General features: G+C 37.5%; 1 protein-coding gene across 1 annotated transcript; it reads right to left on the bottom strand.

Moving 5' to 3' along the window:
- Window positions 1–15,217: 15,217 nt before the first annotated feature.
- On the bottom strand, window positions 15,218–18,313 carry LOC110855112 (zinc finger MYM-type protein 1). Its single transcript, XM_022103532.1, has 6 exons — window positions 18,136–18,313; window positions 17,934–17,986; window positions 17,694–17,826; window positions 17,214–17,606; window positions 17,063–17,153; window positions 15,218–16,244 (listed from the first exon to the last, which is right to left on the bottom strand). Exons 1-6 carry the CDS (start codon window positions 18,311–18,313, stop codon window positions 15,218–15,220), a joined length of 1,875 nt encoding a protein of 624 aa, XP_021959224.1.
- Window positions 18,314–22,022: the final 3,709 nt, after the last annotated feature.

Genomic DNA, 22,022 nt, shown 5'->3' with positions numbered 1-22,022 from the left:
GCTATTAAACTCCCTAAACGGTTTCAAAATGCTGGAGGATCTTAATTTTCTTCGTCTTTATAAAAATTTAACCCACAATTAATCGCTCTTTTCTTTTAGTTATGACATTATTCTACATTTTCCTCATAATATTGGTTGGAGCTCATGGGGAGGAACTACCCGCCAGGGTCCATGTCCTTTCCGGGGTCTTCACCAAACCCGTTCCAGATACTGTAATCACCTATGAAGATACAACTTCAATCCTCTTTAAGGTAAAATTCGATTTTACCCCGCCACAGAATTACTTTATCCAAGATTTAAGAGACCACTGTCCTCCGGATTTCGGCCGGGGCTCGTTGAGTCCTATTTGTATGATGGGACCTTACGTAACCGGAAATTTTCAAGCCGTTACTAACCGTTTAAATTTAATGTGCCAATCCTTAACGGCACTAAAACCAATTATTCCGCACATGGAAACAATTTCCACAGTAATTTCCAAGAATAAACGTTACCCTGAGTATCATCCCGTTCAAATTAACCCGGTTTTAACGGAAGATTTAGATTTAAGTCAGGAAACTAAGAACGAATTTATCACGACTCAAACCACTACTACTCCAAAACCTTTGGTTCAGGGAGATCCTTCTGACCCCCGGACCCGTTTTCAAATAGAGCACGACGAGTTGGTTCGCCGAACTCTCATGCAAACTAGACCCCCACTCAATCAAATGCAAATCCATATCCCTCCTCCTACCACGGCTTTACCACCACCACCAACTTTGACCAGGAGGTTGCCAGATTTCGAAATTCTGAGGGTTTCTCACGTCAGGGAAGAAGTATAATGTGGGAGAATTTCCATAATACTAACAATACTCGAACCAAGCGTCAGGCTGCTCTGGCAGCATTGGCGGTAGGATGGGTAAGTGCCCAACTGTATAATTATATTGACCCTCCGTCTGCTGCCACCGACTTCTCAAAACAATACGATCACTTGCAGAATAGCATCGACATAAATTCTCGAAATGCTATTCGGCTTGCTAATACAATAACCAATCAAAATCACATGATAGGTTCGGGGTTCTTAAATATTTCGTCATATTTGGGAACCCGAATCAAACAAAATAATAAGATAGAGGACATGCAAAAAAGCATGCAAGAAGGTGCTTTACGGAGTTTTCTTTTCCAGGCTCGTATGTCAGAAGATATTTATCGATCTTTAGAATTGTTTCAGTATGCGAGTATCCAATCGGCCTGCATGACTGGTCGTTTGTCGCTACAAGCCGTAGACTATGTTACCCTTAATCAGGAACTATTAACGTTAAGAACCATATTAAACAAAAATAATATGACGCTAGTCATCCCTCAAGAAAGGCTATCCTCATATTACCATTATGAACTCACACGATGCTCGTTTAAGCCAGAACAAGGAATTATAGAGATTCAGTTAAATATACCTATTAAACCATTACATGAGCAGGTGGATATTACCGAAATTTTTAGTATTCCCTTTTTCCATAAAACAGATTTGGGAGAACCCCAAATATGTTTTGTGCAGCATAGTCATGACTTCGTAATACTTAAGAATGATATGCCTTTTCCCATCAGTATGGCCGACACCAGCCACTGTAGAATTTCTGATGGTATTTGTCAGTACTTTTCCTTAGCAACGCGAGCTACAAGTCATGCTGGGTGCGTCAAGGCCTTGTTGGCTCCGCAGGGTACTCGTTTTGATGTGCTACATCAAGCTTGTCCATTTAGTTGTAGATTAACAAACTCAGCTGAAGTTCTGGTTACCAAATTAGGTTGGCACAATTCGTTGTTTCGCTATGCCATTACGCAACCTCCTCTAAATTCAGAAATTATTTGTAACAATAACTCCACCCTACGGAATTTTGAACTACTTCAACCCAATACTACCTCACCCTACGGTGTAATTATAGTGGAAATCCCTTGTAGTTGTTACATAAATTTAAATGACAAGCATTCAACGGTCGTACCACCTTTTCCTTGTCTTAATGGACAAACAGATAAGAACACTTTCAAAACCCCTCAACTAAATCTAATTATCCCCAGTCGCTGGAGCAAGATAAATGTCGCCGAACTTACCAAAGCTAATAATTATAATCAGAAATTATACCTCACCGAGGGATATTCAAATTTATCAGATATTTATAATGAAAAATGGTTTGAAAAGGACATTGTTCTTAATCTTACTCAACCAGGGGTCCGAGATTTTAACTCGTTTCAACAATATGTTTTGGACTATCACCACTTATTCAATCCTGCCATTATCACCGTTTGGATGGGATTTTTATCCCTCTTCGCTATTTTTCTTTATTACAAAACCTGGAAATTATCACAACAACTATTTGCTTTTGCCATGTTTATTCCCGGTGCAAAAGCTGAAAACTTGTCCATTATACAACATAATGTGGTGCTCTTTGTAATCACCATTATAATCTTGATTTCCTTGATTCTGTTCCTTATTTTTCTGTGTTGTGGATTATACTGTAAACAACGAACGTCAACCCAATCATTATCTTATCCACGAGGAATAGAAGGCGAGTTTCAAACTTTTCATATCTCCACCCCGGAAACGCCTCCATCATTAGATCCAAAGGATATCTTCGCCGGATACATCACTGTTCGTTAAAAGTCCCTTGGATCGTTTCAAATATTTCTGAATCTTTTAATTATGTTGTCAATTCGGATCGTTTTTAATTTGTCCACTCTACACGCAACTCTAAATATAAGGAGTAAATGAGTTATGACTGTCTCTAATCTAAAATTTTGTCTTTATGTGCTGAACCAACTGCGGGATCTGGAGCTCTTGGGTCTCATCTTCGGGCCGATTTGCTGCTTCAAGCGGGCGGAGCGTCACACGTCGTCACACATAATACACGACGTCACAAGTCAGCGCATGAACCCTTCACGTCACGACCTCCCTCTACATGTGAAAACAGCAAAATCAGGCCAAAATGGGACTCAAACTTCAGCTAGAATAATATAATAATTTATATAATATATAAATAAAGGGTGTTAATAAAGTCCGATCCCATGCATTTTTTGGAGCGTGGTTGTTACAAATTCAGCTGGAACGTTTGAACCAGTGAAGTTATTTATTTCAAATTTTTACCATGGGAGGAACAACTAAACGTGTAAGTCATGAGCATCTTAGAGTTGAGATACAAACATTGCATCAGCAGGGGCTTAAACCTACAGAAATTGTGCAAAAATTGGGCTGCAGCCGCAGAACTGTTTGGAAATGGAAGAATAAAAATTTTGTCCACGACAAAAAGCGACCAGGGCGACCCAGAAAGGTGTCACCTACCACAAAAAGAATGATTAAAAACAGACTTTGCAAGAAAACCGGTAGTTCATTACGTAATTGAGCAAGGGAGTTAAATGACTCAAAACGCTATAAAGAGAAGAAGAAGCAAATTAACTGTGTGACCGTGCAAAAATTTGTGAAAACTACGAAGTGGGGTCACACAGCTTACAAACTAACCAAAAAAACCTCTCATGTCACAAAAATATATCGATGACCGTCTGAAATTTGAAGAACTCCTTCAGAAAAGTGCCCATTTGAGTGAAAAAAGACTTGGTGAAGAATTGCGCAGTCACATCCTTTGGACTGACGAATCTATTATTGAACTATATCCAAAATTGAACCAACAAAATGTTCGTTACAGGACAGAAAACAAATCGGATGTACCATCAAGAGCGATCCCAAAATTCGGGCTTAAAGTTATGGTAGCGGGTGGATTTTGTGCACGTTGCGTGACCCCTCTACATATCATACCAAAAGGCCAATCAGTCAATGCAAAGCATTATATGGAAAAAATATTACCTATCTATTTCGATAGCATGGGGAACAAGGAAATATTTCCGAATGAAAGAAAAATAGTTTTCATGCAGGATGGTGCTACAGCCCATACAGCAAAAGCGAGTTTGAGTCTCATCAAGACGCAAGTTTCAACGGTCTGGAGCAAGGGGGTGTGGCCCGGAAACAGCCCAGATTTGAATCCCCTGGAGAACCTGTGGTCCATACTTAAGGAAAATGTATACAAAGAACCACAACCCCGGACGAGGGAAGAGCTAGTAAAAAAAGTTCAAGATGTATGGAATTCGATTCCCACAGACACATTGGAAAAATTAGCACAGAGCCTTAAACAAAGAGTTGAGGGCATGGTTAAAGTAAATGGTAACAAGACCAAATACTAAGGTAAATATGTCGAACATTTTTTGTAAGTATCACGGGTAGTTTTTTTTATACTAGCCTTCACTTTTTTACAGGAAAAATGGGATCGGACTTTATTAACACCCTGTACATAGAGATTTAGAAATAATACACCCAATTCGATATAATAAAAATAAAAATACAACATAAATCATAAAATTATTCAAATTAAATTTAGTAAGATCTAATATTAAGAAATTATTATTAAATAATAAAATAAATTTATTAAAATATAATAGTTATTATTAATTATTTAATTATTTAATTATTTAAGTAACTTCAACAATAAAATTAGTGAGAACTAAAAACTCAAAATGTAGAAATCAACTTTACAAACAAATCTAATCAAAAATCAAAATTGTAAATTACTTTTAACACATAATAAGTAAGTCCATTTTTTGAAATTAATTATAGATAGTTATTATGAACGAAAACCGAAATTACGAACGAAAAACGAAAACGAAATAATTAGGATAGAAATATAAGTAGTATTTAATTAATTAAGGATTAATAGATATAAGTTTTAGGTTACGAATTTACTAGTTGTTAAGAAATAAGATTAACTGCCAAATAAGATACAACCATCCTTGAACCCGCTTACATTGGGTCAATGTTCTCCAAGGAGGCGGAATGTCACAATACCCGAAATTACGCATCATAATAATGACGTAATTGAGAACTCCACACACACCACTGAGCTGTCGTGTGCAAATAATATTATTAGCCAACTTCCACCCGGATAAAAAGAGCAACACGGGCAGTTGGAGAGAGATTGTATGGGAGATCAGGAGGAGAGAACAGCGACGACTGAGTCGGATAATTAAGGCTTAGCTTGTAAACTAGCTTTAGATAGGTTTAGATTAAAAGTAGTCTATTTGGTGAAAGAATTGAATAAATGAATTGACTAAATAGACAAACCAGTGTTACAAAGTGAACCTTATTACCCAGACCCTAAAGGTCTGTAACAAATTTCTATTATTACTGCTAACTTATGTACGCCATCTTTTGGGCATAGTCTCAGCTACTCCCAAATTGTCTTATTTTCCTCCTTGGCTATTTTTAACGTCAATTAGATCATCCTTTAAATTTCCTTTTCCATTACCAACATATATGGGCGGTTGGATTTTTGCCATGTGGAAATTCACGCGTCAGTCAGCCAGTGCCTGGCAACACATTAATTCCCAAGATGAGGTACGTTAATTTAAGAATTAGCCGTAACAGAAGTGGTGCCTTACCCTAATTTTGGTTTTCAACCTATTTCTCTGTAAATATCTTATTGAATACAATAATTTGCAGCAACTTCAGCTTACAATTGCTCTTGAAGGCTTGATAGTTGGGTTTCACATCGGATTTTTGGAAGTGATAGCATGGAGGGGAAAGGGTGGATGGAGAATTATTATAGTTTTATTAGCAGAAGATAAGATGTTTTTGATAAAATTTGTATCCAGAAGATACTTACATTATTGCGTACAGAATGGATATTCGCATCCATAAATATTTTTGTTGGGATCAATGAGGATTATTGTTTCCCATCTAGCTCAAAAATGTTCTGCATAATTATTTTATTAATCCAATAAAATGTCCGATCGAAGTTTTTCGAGTGCTAAGAATCAAAATGATTTTTCCATGCATTCCATGGTGTAAACTTCCTCAAGGAAGTAGGCAATTAAACATATTTTGCTCTCCATTTCGTTACTCAAGCATGTCACTGTAGCTTCCCACTATTCCTAGCGAGTTTACATAGTGGTTATGGAACTAGAGGTAAATTTAGTTGGTGAACGGAGAAGAATGAATTGAATGGAATGAATTATCTTTGCTGATAAGTTTTAAGTGAATGATGATTGAATAGTGATTAAAGTTAAAAAATAAGATATTGTAGGCGAGAAACTAAATGTGATCTCCGTTACTCAGATCTTTTGACCGTTAGATTTGTTACAATTAAATCCAACAATTTTTTAGTGTGTAAATGGCTTCGTGGTACACACTTATTTATAAATTGTTACATGTGCTGTGTATTTTTTCGGTCGCAGTTTACCATTATGTTTAACTAAATGCGTATCAATTCATAAGAAATGGAAGCACCTGTCGTTACTAAAGACTGATTAGTGCCGTAATTTCGCATCTTGCTGCTATGCTTGGCAAGCATAGCCTGTAATAATTTTTAATTATCAAAGAACTTAGGTAAAAAGCGATTGAAAAATTATGACTTTTTCCCTAGTATTTAAGAGACGGCGCCAAAAATTAGTGCGAAATGCAAATGTAGGGCCAAATGTAGGGCCAAGGCCAAAGATGCTGGCAAAACTTGTACCGATGTAGTGTTAGGTTGGGCTGACCTGGATGGTGCATATGATATTACCGAGAGACAGTGCCCGTGCGACCCCAAATATTTACCAGGGCAAAGTATATTTGAGCGCCCCAAATTTTTCTCATATTTTTGTCATATTTTTGTCATATTTCTCTCACATTTTCCTCCTATTTTTCTCATATGGTTCATATATTTTATGCAAATACTTTTTCCGAGGCGTAAAAAGCTGTAGTTTTAAAATCGTCCAAGAACTAATAATTCAATTTTTTAACTAGCACAGTTAGAGAAATCAAAATGTAGGTCTTTTACATTTAAAATTCAGATGCACACGGGACCAATTTGGCAATGCTTATTTTACTGGTGAAAAATAAGCATTGCCATTTTTTGCCTACCAGATTTCGCTAATTTGAGCCTAATACTTTCATTTTAAATTGCTTCCTGGCCAAAACATGTGGCTTCTTAAATTTTGGAACTTTTCCAATTTGAAAATTTCGAAAAATGTTGATTGGTTACTTGACTCTGGTATTGGAAATCCGTCCGCAATATTTTTTGGAAATTTAAAAATTCACCGGAGTTTGCTTTTAGAGATTTCATAAACTTACAAAAAAATCTTTAATTTAAAATTTCGTCAAAGTTGAATTTTCATTAATAAAAAAATTCGATTCCTTCTATAGAAACATGTTTTCGAACTTTTTAACACGCAGTAAAATTCGAATAGTTCAAGATTTTTGAAAGCCCCGAGGTTTTGCCTGGAAAACCTTTTAAAATTCGCACCTCGATAAGATAAAATTCATCCAATGCAAATATGAATTTTACATTTTAAAAATTCTCATTGTGACTAATTGTGAGTGGGAAAAAGAATTTGAATTTTCGCACACGTGCTTTCGCAGAAAGGTGTCGAAAGTATTTCTATATTAAACTCGAAGGCAAATTTCGAAAAGAACCGGGGCTTTTCTAAAACCCACTACTCCAGGGCTAATAAATTTAATTTATTCAAGAGTCTAGAATTTGAGAACACCTCCTAATGTTAATGGTATCAAAAAGTCACACATGAAAATGTTCACAATTCCATGCTGAGTCCGAACATTTAATTATCACTGATTAATATTAAAATAATAGTTTAAAGAAGTTTATTTCAATTTGCCTCAAAACGTACAAAAATCCCACAAATGCAAAATCTGGAATAAGCTATGGAGGTATGTATTCAGAGATTTGATAACAAGAACCACATAAATCTAAGCCACAAAAACCAGTGATGGCTTACTCAATGGCAACTGAAAAATATCACTTATTGCTGAAGAGAATATTCAAAAGATGAATTTTACATCCGCCAGGTCCAAAAATTTATTTATTACGCTTATAAATTGCTAAGAAAATACTAATAAATTACTTAGCATCATATCATATAATTGCTGGCGCCCCTCGCGGCCCCGGGCAACCGCCCGGCTTGCCCGCCCCTCTCACGGGCCCTGCGGCGAGATACATGAAACTATCATAAAACAAAATCGAAATGCAACATGTCAAAAATGTGGTTCGGCAGCTAGTTATACTCTTTTGCCAATTTTATCACAGCTTCAATTAGTGTAGACAGGGGAATCAAATATATCTCCTCAAGGTGCTTCCCCAGGATTTGGCTGCCAAGGTCTACGAGTATTTAGTGCCTGAAGACGGATACTGATGTCAAAACATCATTTTACATGCTGAAAAGTTTATGGCCATGTCTCATGAAACTAAAACATACAAAGAGCTCCATGAACCCTTTCTGGGCCTCGGTGTTATGCAGAAAGGTCTCAAATAATCTGAATTATTTTTCCAAACCACTAAATGATTTTCATCAAGACATTACCAATTATCCCAATGTACCAAAAATCTACAACGTAATAAATTATTGATGAACACCTATCATACGATTCGTATGATATTCGATACATCGTATGATACGATGTATCGACCCCTTTACGAACTATCATCTATTCCTGGATACAGGTCCGTATATTTCAAAATTCACCCGTAACATAAGTGGTGCCGAAAAAATCGTGTCTAACCTACACGTCCTTCCCTCCATGGGTAAATTCCGAGAATAATCCTATGCAGCATCTTGAGCTTACATTCGCTCTTTAAGTTTGCATGTTGGGTAGAATTCCAAGTGAGGTTTACCTGAGAATATACGTAGTAGCATTCAACCTAGTGTCGGGTCAACGCGTCCATAAGAAACTCAGGAAACAAACAAAATCAACACTACTACCGGACTGAATAATAACCAAAGTGTTTTACTTTCTTAGAACATCCAACATCATCCGTACGGTATCGACCAAAGGGAACCTTATTAAATTGCATCATAGAGGTCCCAACACATCTGTCAATGCACAAATTACTGGAAAAATCATATATAGAACCTTGAGCTTACAATTTACATACAGCTGGAGGTTTAATTGTTGGGTTTCATAGCGTGAAATTGACACTTAATTTTGTCGTGTAAAGAGATTTCTCTGTCACCAAAATAACTATCTTGGTTTGGAAGCCAAGAATCATGAGAATAAAACAAGACAGCATCGAAAAAAAGAACTCTCTCCATCCATCCGAGAATCAGGAAAGAAGAAGAAAGGTAGGTTCGGTTTAGCATGTAATCTAGTTTTTAGATAGGGTAAATTAAAAGAAGTCTATTGGAACGAAGTGAATAAATGAACCTAAAATTATCAAGCAAAATAGACAACTTGGTTGCAGAAAACATTATTATATCACCAAAATAATGTAACACAAGTGGTTCCTCTTCGGTTTAGTGTTTCTAGCGGAAGGGGGGTAAAGTCCCACTACTACCCCCACTTTTCATCACATAATTCAGTCTTCAAAAAAAATCATAAAAATCGTAATTGCTCTCCAAAAGTTGAACATTTTACCAAACACTTTGAAAGTTCTCCCGTGATGCCAGTAATAGGAAAATTAATTTTTTTAACCTCCTGCAAAAACTTTGCCCGACTACAGTACGAGCATAAAGTTCTTTGGACACCTTTGGACACGGATTTGGATTATTTTTCAACGCACTAGTGTTTAATTTAAAATTCGAAATTGCTTCAAATCAAATCCGGATGATCATCCTGACCCGGAATTTCAACCCCAGGAGGCGATTTCTGCACCCCAGTCCAAATTTTTCCGCAAGAAATTGACGAGTGGTAAAACTTTTCGATCACACTGTATCTGGTAAATAAGAAATCGGAGATTTTCAGGTCTGAATAAATTTTTTTACATTTGCTAACCCAACGGAAGCAGGAATGGGACTTAAAAAATTAATTACCATGGTAGTGCAGCACACTAAAAAATTGCTCACATGTTTTGTGATAATCACATCCTAAATGAAATACATACCGTTTTTGTAAGTGACTACTGTCAAGACGTTAGTCAAACACAAGCCTATACTGCATGTACATAAGGGGCGGTGCATGGAAATTGATCATACCAAAATCCACGATCTTCAAAATTTTATGAGTTTCACTACCACCAAATGGTAGGTCACTTAGGTCAAACCAGTACTTTAAAAGAAAGTCCGTTTATTTTTCTGGTAAAATTTAGCGGAACACGTTACCAATTTCCTCTAATCTTACATTTCATGTAAACAGGTAAAATCCGTTACCTCCCGGTAAGATGAAACAACGAAATAGAGTTGGAATCGGAGCCAACTCTACCACACAAAAGAAGAAGAAAGCCGACACCACAGCAACGATCCGGGACCCCAAGACCTCATCCCCGAGATTCAGTCTCTTCGTAGGATACGTGGGTGTTTTATTATTAATTTTCAAAAGGTATGTTCCGCACTGTTTCTCGCCAAAATTTTGATGAAAGAACAAACTTCAAATACATTTAGGAGGCTGTGATTTTTTTCAGTTCTGTAGGTTAACATTAACACTAGCAATAACCCATTAAAATTTACCTCGAAAATATGCCAAAATTTACGACTTCATATCACTATCATCCGAAAACCATTTTCCCCTGATGTCTTTCTTTAAGTTTCGAAACGAATTATAATCACTAAGGGTCAAGTCTGAACTGCACGGGGTGTGGTTTGTGCAGGTAAAGCGATTTTCGTCTGCACTATCCCTCGCAAAAAGCCAGGTATGAGGAGGAGCGTTGTCGTCTAAAAAAAGGCCAACTCTATATTTTGACCCCACGTTTCTTTTCAACCGGAGGACGCAGCTCCTTCTGGGTACCTGCATACGCGGCCCCATTTATTGTAGTATTTCCAGCAATAAATTTTATAAGGAGGGGACCTTTGATATCCTTGAAAATGGTCATCATCAATATTTTGTCAGATTTTTGCACATTTCAATTCTCGGGCGGTGGCAACCCCTCCTGCTTCCATTGAGGGAATTATTATTTGGTCACCGGGTCATAATAGTAAACTCAGGTACCATATTTAGCTAATAAAATATTGAGCAGGTTCAAGTCTTCATTTAATAGGTTAAAATTTGCATTGCAAAAGTCGACTCGATCATGTTTTTGAGATGCCGAAAGCAATTTTGGTACCCAACGGACGGAAACCATTTTCATACCTAAGTCTTCAGTTAACATGGAACAAATTGCTGGTTTTGGAACACCCATCTCATCTGCTATATAGGACAGTTTCAATCGCGGATCTCTCATTATTGGTTCCTCTAGTTTCCGGAGCCTTTCTGTGGAAGAAGCGGATTTTGAGCGTCCTTGCGACTTTTTGCCCGAGACCTCGTTTCGCCATCATTAAAAATTATTGACCCAATTGAATTTGTGTTTTGTGTTGGGCAGTTTTCATTGTACATTTTAAGCATTTAACCATAAATCTGCGACACGTATTGCCCATCCAGCATTAAAAATTAAATCACACTACGATATTTAATTTGCAAATCTAGCATTTTTTCCGTCGAGGTAAAGTTTGCCGATTTATTGCTAGTGTTTATGTTAACCCACAGAGTTGAAAAAAATCACAGCCTCCTAAATGTATTTGAAGTTAGTTATTTCATCACGATTTTGGTCAGAAACAGTGCGGAACATACCTTTTGAAAATTAATAATAAAACACCTACGTATCTTGAGTTAATTTGGATAAGTAGGGTAGATAGTTCGTTGATATAGTTCGTTGTATGAATGAGTGCAATGAGAGAATAAAGTAGAAATAGATAAACTGTTGGGGTGACTTATTGTGCATCAGAAGAGAAGTCTCTCCCTCCCTTCCCACATCAGGGAGGAATAGAGGACACACAAAAACCCCGCAACAAAAAACAGGAGAGTTTTGAGTTTGGAAATTGTTGAAAAGCTTTTTTGGGGTGACATTCATTAAATCCGGTCTAGTATCACGTCTGGGTGTTATTCATTGTAGACTACGTGATGATTTTGGCAACATGGCAAAACTGATTTTCCTGCTGTTTTATCCCATAAATATGTTTGACCATGAGAAGATTAATCATATCGTGGCGAATAAGTAATATCGAAAAAAGCTCATCTAATCGCATATTTTAGTGCGAAATTGTCTGCGGCCCAACTTGGCATTTATGTATCCTACGTACAACAAACAAAACGTTCAAGTATTTGAAGCACTTATCAAGACCCAAACAGCATCTCTACTCGTAAATGAATCCCATGAAAAAAACTCGGAACTTATGCCTTTATTAAGGTAATTATGGGTCGCAACGATTACCAGTAAAGCAACTTAACAAGTACAGGTTTTGACAGAAATTTAGACAGATACGCAGCTTTTTAATTCGGTAAGCATAATTCAGGAAATTATTATTATTGTCAATATGTACGCATATTTTCATTGGAGGACCGTCCGCAAAATTTAATACGATTAATAGGATTCACTTTATGTTGTTTCTCGAGTCGGTTTCAAACAGTAGTGGGACAAGCTTGAGTGTGAATAACATTCACATTATCTTAACCATGAGATTGGTAAAGAAACGTGACCATCTACTTAAGTTTGCGATGTTTGCAGTTGCAAAAGTTAATACTAACCACGACAACTCATCGTTTACCAAGTTTACACATCATAGCGTGTCTCATGTTTGTAATCTGCAGACCGGGCTAAAACTCTTCATACGACTCTTCTTGACTGTACATTAAGACGGAAGTGTGTTATTACACATTTTTGTCACGCTTAACGTTGGTACATACACATTTTTTGCGACATAGTTCACATACATGTAATTTCACCTATTAATTATTTGCAAAATTATGACACCGGTCCGACCCTCGTAGCGTTAAAATTGACCGAGTTACAATTTAAGATGCCTGCAAGGATCAAATTCTAGGCCAAAAATTTGTCTAATTCTGGGAAAAAATTATTATTCCAGTTTATGCTGGCAGCTTTTCATGTATCATCAATATCCACAATTTTCCAGCTTCATAATTTAAAAATTTGCCATGGACTAAAAATAAATAATAGGTTTGATCCGGTCATTCTAGATTCGCTTCAGAAAGACTGAAAAGCCGACCTTTAGTTTCTGATTATTGTCACACTTCAGGACACTACCTTGGTCCGAAGTCGCCCGCCATTATTAGGGGTATTCACGCCTCAATAATTAAATTACCAAATTCGCTTTCTGGACTCATCCTCAGTTTTTGAAATACTCATAGTTTTCAATTGAAGAATTGAAAACTTTTAAGAACGACAAGATTGTCGTTCTTTAAAGTCATTTTGACATCTATAGTTCATTTTGTAGTTAATTCAGAGAAGAAAAAATACCGAAATTTCATCTCTTAATCGGGACAAGACATATTTACCACATATTCCTGTCTTTAGTGCGACGCCCTAATTTCAAACGTCCTTGTCTGATTGATTCCTTAAGAGAGGTACGCAATTTAATTTCCTCTCATCACACATTTTCCCAGTCACATATACCAATGTGAATGGGTTGGTAATTATGCATGAATGATAAATAAGACAGCAGCAACGCTATTCTGAGGATTTACTGCGGAGAGGAAATACGGCGAAAGAAGAGGGTTATCCGTTGTAGTCGTTATTGCCCCGAGCAAATAGAGGTAACAATATCCTATGAATGCCGTAATAGAGAAACCCTATACCAGTGTCACTCGTCATCAGACAAGATTTTAAATAGATGTGGCTCGCAAGCTAACTCTTCTTAGCAAAACTGCAAGACAATTAACAAGCTAACTTCCGTCACTCTGTAAAATATATTCAGTAATAACGATTGATAAACCAGGAAGCAGGCCACCATTTGTGTCACCACAGAAATCAAATTGCGAAGAGGTAAGATTGCACCATTAAACTCACTACGCTGAAAGTGAAATCTCCAAAGCAGAATTAGGAACCCCTTAACTGGGTTGAATATTCAGAACATCATATTTTTCTCGAAATTACTAGCCTGTTGATTTTATTTGAGCTGAACAGCCCTGTTTTAACCGCTTCTCCCCTTTTAGTCCTGGTTCTCATTTATCAACAATTCTATTTGTACAGACATATGTAATTGTGTCCCGTCGAAAGATTTAGAAGCAAACGCCATTTTGCTCATTATTAATCAATTAACTGCGTTGCAACCACACCCTTTGCTTGATTTCTTACCGTTCCCAGCGACCCCCGTAACTTTTCTAGAATAGCCAGTGTATATATTTCAATGGCGGACGTATTAAAAGATTTTCAGTGTCCCGTAACCGAGTATAACATGGGCCAAGGAGGATGAACCTTAAATAGGCCTAGGTAAAATATCGAATTCGGCACAACTGCGAAATATTAATCCAAAGCATTTCAGAAACTTTCATTTACGAACCTTGTATCCCCAAGCTGGCAGCCCATATATGGTTATTCGGATTAAATTTAGAAGCTCCACGGCAGCGTCAAAGTCTCTGATTATCTGTAGGATGCTCATGTTCGGTCACGTGCGATATTTTAGGAACGGGTGCGTTTACAAGTCATCCGAACATATTGGCGGATATACTTTAACGCTGTCCATATCGGGATATGCTCTATGTAGATATTATAGAATATGCGCGTCTACATTACATTAGTCTACCTTAATTACCTATTTATAAACAGCGTCAGTGCCCAAACTTGCCTGGCCCGGCCCTGGGAACTTTTCCTGGCCCGGCCCCATTTAATAATTTACTATGAGTTTATGCATAACATTCTAATTCTAAACTTGTGTGCTAAATCAGATCAATATGATGATAAGCTTATTAATGACGTCCAAATTAGTAAAGGTATGACTTTATTAAAGAATATTTACTACTTCGACCACTCTATCTCGTACTTCAAGGTTATACAATCTTAATTTTGCGACATTTTTGGGAGGCGAAATCATTAATCACCTCATCGAAGTCAATATCATCTGCAACCTCTCTTCCAATAGAAATTAACGCAAGGGCGTTAAGCCTCTCCTGACCCATTGTCGACCTTAGGTAATTCTTGACTATTTTCATCTTCGAAAACGACCTCTCATTTGACGCAACAGAGACGGGCAGAGTCAGAAATATCCTAAGTGCTGTCTCGCAGTTTGGGTAGGCAGACGCTAAGCCATTGGCGTAAAGAATGTTAAGGACATCCATGGGTCCCAATTGAGCAAGGTCTCTGCCAGTTTCGTTAAATGCAGATATGGTGGTCTCCAGACTCTGAACTTCATTTAAAAATGTAGGACCGGAAAAATCGGAAGGATATTCATGACACAAATCCTGCATGCATTTTTGTTTCTCTTGAATTTCCATCTCTTTAAGGTTGCGACCCTACAAAAATTCAAAAGTCTCCGTGCACTTCTTAAAGGCGTCGAATCTGCGGGAGATTTCGGAAATGAGCTTCTCCATTAATTTGTCAAAAAAATCGGCTTCAAATCGTTCATAGTTGGTTTGCTTTTGCGCAACCAGAGCATCCGAACGGTCCATATAACGTGGATTTATCCCTCTTCCCCGACGAATATTTTCAAATCCACTTGACATCTCTATTCCCATGTTTTCGGCAATTTGTTGCGACAAGACTTCGGATGACTGAAATCCGGTTTCCTTGAAATTCTCCAACCAAGTTTTGAGGACATTTAATTTCTTCTTGGCTATACTCACATCAATTGTTTTATCTTGCAGGTTGAGATTACAGATGTTTATTTGGAACAAAATCTGGTTCCAAATAGTGATTCCAAGTAAAAATTTATAGTTTAGCATGTCCCGCAATCTGCTAAGGGCATTGGCATTCACATCCGAAGTGAAAGACTCTGAGGTTGAAATTTCGGTAAGGGCGTCAACGATTTCTGGGTACTGGTCATATAATGCAGAGACGGCGGCGGTTTTTGATGACCATCTTGTGTTACTTTGATATTTCAGGGTTAGCTTGACTTTGGATTGAAGAACATCCCATCTTGATGTTGATCCGGAAAAAAATAAGTAAATATTTTGGACGTCGCCAAGAATCAGCTTTGCGGGAGGAACTTTCTCCGCTGCATTAACCCCCACCAAGTTCAGGCTATGTGCCGCACATGGTAAAAATTTTGCCTTGTCATTTATTTCCAAAATTCTTGCTTGGACTCCAGAATAGATGCCCGCCATGTTTGCTCCATTGTCGTAGCCTTGTCCTCTGCAATCCATCAAGTCCAATCCATCCATTTCCAGCTTCTCCTGGATGACTTTAGAGAGTCCAAGCCCGGTTTTATTGGTCGTAGTGATAAAGTCTATAAAACTTTCAACAACTCGGCAAATCATTTCTTTGCATTCCACTGTGCGAATAACTTGAGAAATTTGATCTTGTCGAGAGGAATCCGGAGTGCTGTCGAATAAAATTGAAAAATATTTTCGTTCCTTAATGTCATTGACAAGTTTTGTTCGAATTCTTTGGCCACAGAGCAAAATAAATTCATTTTGGGAGATGGCACTAAGGAGGGGAGCTTAAGAGGTTGATAATAACAGATATTGGTGCCCTTTGGATATGTGGTAGGGACCCATGAGTGTACTAAAACCCTGAAGTAGTTTGACTCCATGGCCACATTTGCGCCCGCCACACCCACTCAAAAATGTCCAAAAAACGCTTTCACCCCAGTTTCCACTCACTCAAATCCACGCCAAAAATCCAATTTTACTCGGATTTTGAAATTTCTTTCACCATTATACTCCCAGATAGTTTCTTTCTTCAATCCAATATCAAACTCAATTTTTTCGAAATTTTTAGTATTTTTAAAATTTAAAATTCTGAATGAGCATTGTTGTAGTCATCAACAAAACAAATTATGTTTGCGAAATAATCATCAATAAAATTGAGTTTGATATTGGATTGAAGAAAGCAACTATCTGGGAGTATAATGGTGAAAGAAATTTCAAAATCCGAGTAAAATTGGATTTTTGGCGTGGATTTGAGTGAGTGAAAACTGGGGTGAAAGCGTTTTTTGGACATTTTTGAGTGGGTGTGGCGGGCGCAAATGTGGCCATGGAGTCAAACTACTTCAGGGTTTTAGTACACTCATGGGTCCCTACCACATATCCAAAGGGCACCAAGATCTGTTATTATCAACCTCGCAAGCTCCCCTCCTAAGATAACTTGGGCTGTTTTTTTGTAAGTGATCGACGTGGGCGGCCAAGGGGGCATAATACTTCGAAAGCAGCTTGATGAGGTTCAGAAAAGTTCCACAATTTGGATCGGTAATTTTTTGACTTCCACCTTGGAAGGCCAAATTATTCTTGGCTAAAAAAATATTAGGATCAATTATTAGGACGTAAAATATAATGATTGAGGGATACCCACCTAAGAATAGTACGGCGTCTACTATTCCACGCAAAACCAATCTCCAATGATTGATGTTTTCATCATAGGTTTTCACACAAGTGCCTGTTAGCGATGTGGGATCCTTGACATTTTTTAGGAAACATTTCCATGTCCGCGTCGCGTCGAAATGGCTAAGGCTGTCCTCGTGGTCTTCAACTCCCCGCTTCGCGTGTTTGAAATCCTGGAAACCGATATTTCCAACCCCCCAATTACTCCATGGTGATCTGTTTCCAGATTTGGAGGAGAAAAAGCAACATGGAAGACAAAATGCGCTATTAGAAATCTTGCTGAATCTCAGCAAATCACGAAAATATGATTCGCCATTCTTCTTTGATCCAGTAAAATATCTTCCCGAAAATTTGTGACCGTTAACTGGGACGAAAGTAAAGGTAGACTCAAAATTTGGCACTGACTACAAGATTCTGTTCCGATTTTCCTCGTTCAGGATTTGGGGCCAACTATTCGGATCAAACAATGAAATTGCAGCGTCGTCATCAGCATCCATTTCGACTTCGGAGGTCGCCAGAAATTCTTTATTTTCAATATTTTCATTAGGAATTTTAACGGGTAGAGAAGACGTTTCCAAATCAATCTACATTAAATACATTTGAACAGTATTATTTATTGGTCAGCTTTGATGCCAAATTAATTTTGCTCAATAAAAAATGAGCTTGGCATAATTTTTTTAAAGTTCAGAACCTGAGCAGACACGATTGCTTCCTGATTACGTGAACCATCCGAACGTACATCGTCTACAGAAATTTGCAATGATGTTGAAGTTGTTGCCGGCGAATCCGTCTGCTTAATAATTTCATTAATTTTCAATTTAGCGATTCTAATTTTAATGAATTTTACCACAATATTTACAATAAATAATCGTTCAGAAAGTGTCACAACTTACCACTGAGATATCCGAATGAGGCTGTGTAGGTGACTTTTAAAAACCGCTCGGCCTGCTTCCTTAATTTTTTATCCTTATCTTCTATTTCTTTCTGTTTCTTACGTTTTTGAGCTCCGGAGGGTTCTTTCGACACATCACTAATCGGTTTCTGGTTATCCAGTTTATGTTTCCTCGTCATTGCGGGATAGTAGTACCGATAGAATTTGTGAAATTTAATTGTAACAAATTTAAGCTTGGATTTTGATGGTGAAAAGAAACCTGGCAATAAATTCCCGCAATAAGTTTGTCGGATTGGGAAAGTTGAGAAGCGTCTCAAAAAAATTTTGGTTATACTGTGCAGAGTAAATGAAAAGATGGAAAATGAGAACATGTGCGATTGTTAACATACAAACTTCTAACTACTTTTTTGCACAAATTACTTAGGCTTCCTAAGTAGAAAGCACACACAATTTTTTCAGGTGTTTGCTTAGTGTGTTAACTATCGATGCGCACTTAGGATAGGTATATTAGTGTCAATGTTTAGGTTTTATGTTTGGTGTTGGTTACTGAAAAACTATTTTTATTCATTTTAAAATCAACTGCAGTCTGAATATTTTCTAATTCTTTCAGCTAAAAAATGCATGCATACATAATTATCCATTGTTGCCACTCGTGTAAAAATGAAATAGCCTACATAATAGGCCACAATATGCCTGAACAGTGAAGGATGGCCTCAGGCCTCTGCCTGTTTTAGGATTTTGAGGTCGACCTCAGTAAGACATGAGGTCGACTATTATTTTGAAAATGAAAATCTTTAAAACTAATCGTTAACCAAAGGCTTCGGTAAGGTCAAGGCCGATCGCGCCGTGGCTTTAGGTTCACGATCTGAGGTTTGGACAGAAATTATGAGGCCTTGAAATCAGTGCTCTTAACTAGCAGGGCCAAGAGAGCTTTTGGTGTGCTGGACTCGGCTCGATAATAACCGAGTCGAGCTGAATTATCTCGAACCGGACTAAAGTATTTGCTTGGCTCGAGCTCCAAAGTTAACTAGCTGGGCCGAGCCAGCTCGAGTTTTCCTGTAGTAGTATGGAAGTGGTATGAAACATATACAAGACACGAAAAATTTCAAATGAAACAGAATGTATCGATAGATGTATATTTTGCAAAACATTTTACATGATCTAGTGCACAAATTGACGCAATTGTTATTTAACCATTTTGATACTGATATGCGCATAAATTTATATTTTGTGTTCTCAGTTATTGTTTATTTTAGGTTCAACATTAGCACGCTACGCCACTGCTCAAAATCATCTAAACACTTAAATAATCGCCTGTGCAATTTTTTTGATGGACACCAGGGCCCGGCCCCCTTCGGGGCCCGGCCCTGGGGAAAACCCCCACCTGGCAGCCCCTCGTAAGGGCCCTGAACAGCGTCATCTGTTGGCGAACACGAAAATGCTCTCCGACATGAATAATCTTTCACCTCAAAGGAGAAGATCAGAAATAGAGTTGGCCCGGAAGCCAACACTAAACCATAAAAGAAAGAAAATGAGCCCACAACGACGTTCGGAGAGAGATTCAGAGCTGCAACATCTCATCTCTCCAGATCCACAAATCTTCGTAGTGTAGATTAGTTTTAGTTAATCCTAAGTTAAGTTAGATTAAGCAACTCTTGAATGAATGTGTGAGTAAATGTGAATATAATAGTAATTAAACGAAATACGATAGCTGTTAAAGTGAGTATAAACATCAACTCGGGTGAAATAAGGAACCGGGACCTTATTTCACCCGCAAAAGAAGATGGTGCCGATCCCTTTAAGTTTCACGCGGGGAGGGTGGTCTTCACACTGCCCCCAATAGCTTTATATTCAGTCTAATCCCAATTAAGAACCTTGGAAAAATTAAACAAAAGTGCTCTCCCAAATATTTTAACCATTTTTGCTAAATTTTATCGTACATTATCTCAAATTTATGGCTTAGTTTTCCCATCTCAGTCTATATTTTTTATGTTTCAAGAGTTACAGGATTCCGCAAGTTACAAATTTGCGTAGAACCCGAATTCGGAGAGAGAAAGGCATAGAGAAGTTGTTGTCCTGGCTTTAGCCGGGAGTAATGCAGTAGAGTCTACATTTTGTCTTGGAAGAGAAGCCGAATTAAAGATTTTTGCAAAACTGTGCCGTTGTGACTAACAATGGAGGTCTCCCAACGTATGCTCACAGATTTGGACCAAACTAGTGCCAATCGATCACAAATATAATTAGTATGAAATTTGCAAATGGAACTATCTGCCAATACGCAGGTTTGACGGAGATATTTGCATTCAAAGCAGAAAAATGCGCAGGAAATTTGGAAAATGAAAAATATGCCAGCCTTTTGGTGCGTTTTCTCCTCTTTTTATGCAAATATCTCCGCCAAACCTGCGCGTTGGCAGATAGTTCCATTTGCAAATTTCATACAAATTATATTTGTGATCGATTGACACTAATTTCGTCCAAATCTGTGAGCATACGTTGGGAGACCTCCATTGTAAGTATATACACTGTAGTCACAACATTTAAAACTGTAGATAAAAGAAAAATACGGTAAAAAAAATATCCAGCAAATTTTCGGTATTGTTTAACAGACAATTATATGCACGTATGCTTGAATTTTATGATATGGTCTGTTTTATTTTTGATAAAATTAGGCCAATTTTAGGATAGCCGGTGGCAATAATTTATTTCAAGCTCTTGTAAAATGTCCGCATATTGTTTAAATATGCATGATTATGGTTTGCATGTACTAATTGGACCCTTTTTTATAAGAAATGTGTACAAAAAGGGTCTAATTTTAACTTATGTACATAGTTTTCTGCTACCTGCCCAGAAGATGGGGAAATTTGCGTAAAGAAACATTCAAAAAGTTTTTCAATCTAAACTTAATTTTGATCTAACTGGAATGATTCAAATGCCTCGTCGTTACTTAGGGAGCATTTCCTCCAAGCAAATAAAAAATGCGACAAATTTGCAAATCGCAAATAAACACTACTATCTGACTGTAATAATAACCAAAGCATTTTACTTTGTTAGAGCAGTAGGCAGTTCTAGTTTTAAATCATTTTCTCGATCATGACCATATAAGCCGTGAGTAGGAATGGTGAGGTGTAAAGAGTGGCCATCTTCACAACAGTCGCGTACTCCCTATGCTTGGCATGATGGAGAGGTTTAAAAATAGAAATAAGCCCGGGAAACCTGTTCTTCACCTTTGAACGATACGATTCTAGGACTAAGAAATAATTCGTGCAGGGTGTGTTCTATTTTACCCCATGCGGATAGTGTCAAACTTTAGGTGGATAATTAGAGATTAAATATTGGTGTAAAGCGGTAACAAGGGTCATGTGCTATTTTGAGCACAGAAATCGGCTTTTATTATCTTCTTACTGCGAACAGAAGGAATCACTTCACAGCATGAATTACAAAATCATTTGTGCAGTGTTAATAGCATTTTCTTGTGGGTGGTTAATTACTGGGTACCCACAAGTAACACCTAAAATCTCAATAGTGCAAAGTGAAAATAGGGTCAAAGCCTGCGCTTTCCGGATTTACGTATGAATTTAATGGACATCTTATTGATGGGACAACGTTGCAAAACTAATTTTCCTGCTGCTAAATATATCCCATAAATAGAAGATTATTCATATCGTGACGAACTATTAAAATCTAAAAATAGCTCACGTAATCTCCTATTTCGAGCAAAAGATTCAACGGCCAAACTTGCCCTGAACACAACAAACAAAACCGTCAAGTATTTGTAGCCCTTACCATGAAGCAAACCGCATCACAGGCACATCTCTATTCGCACATGAATCATACGAAAGAACCTTGGAACTTATGTCATCTTTCATTAAGGCAATAGTGGGTCGCGAC

Source organism: Folsomia candida, unplaced genomic scaffold (genome assembly GCF_002217175.1).
Source record: "Folsomia candida strain VU population unplaced genomic scaffold, ASM221717v1 Fcan01_Sc011, whole genome shotgun sequence".
NCBI classification, from domain to species: Eukaryota; Metazoa; Arthropoda; class Collembola; order Entomobryomorpha; family Isotomidae; genus Folsomia; species Folsomia candida.
This window is presented reverse-complemented; position numbering and strand designations above follow the sequence as displayed.

Bases quoted from the DNA above. Each gene is read 5' to 3' on its own strand.
- LOC110855112 (XM_022103532.1), bottom strand. From the start codon at position 18,313: ATGACGAGGAAACATAAACTGGATAACCAGAAACCGATTAGTGATGTG. The intron at 17,987-18,135 runs GTAAGTTGTGAC...AAATTTCTGTAG, and splicing joins CTCATTCGGATATCTCAGTG to ACGATGTACGTTCGGATGGT. The intron at 17,607-17,693 runs GTTGGCCCCAAA...CTTTCGTCCCAG, and splicing joins TTCATTGTTTGATCCGAATA to TTAACGGTCACAAATTTTCG.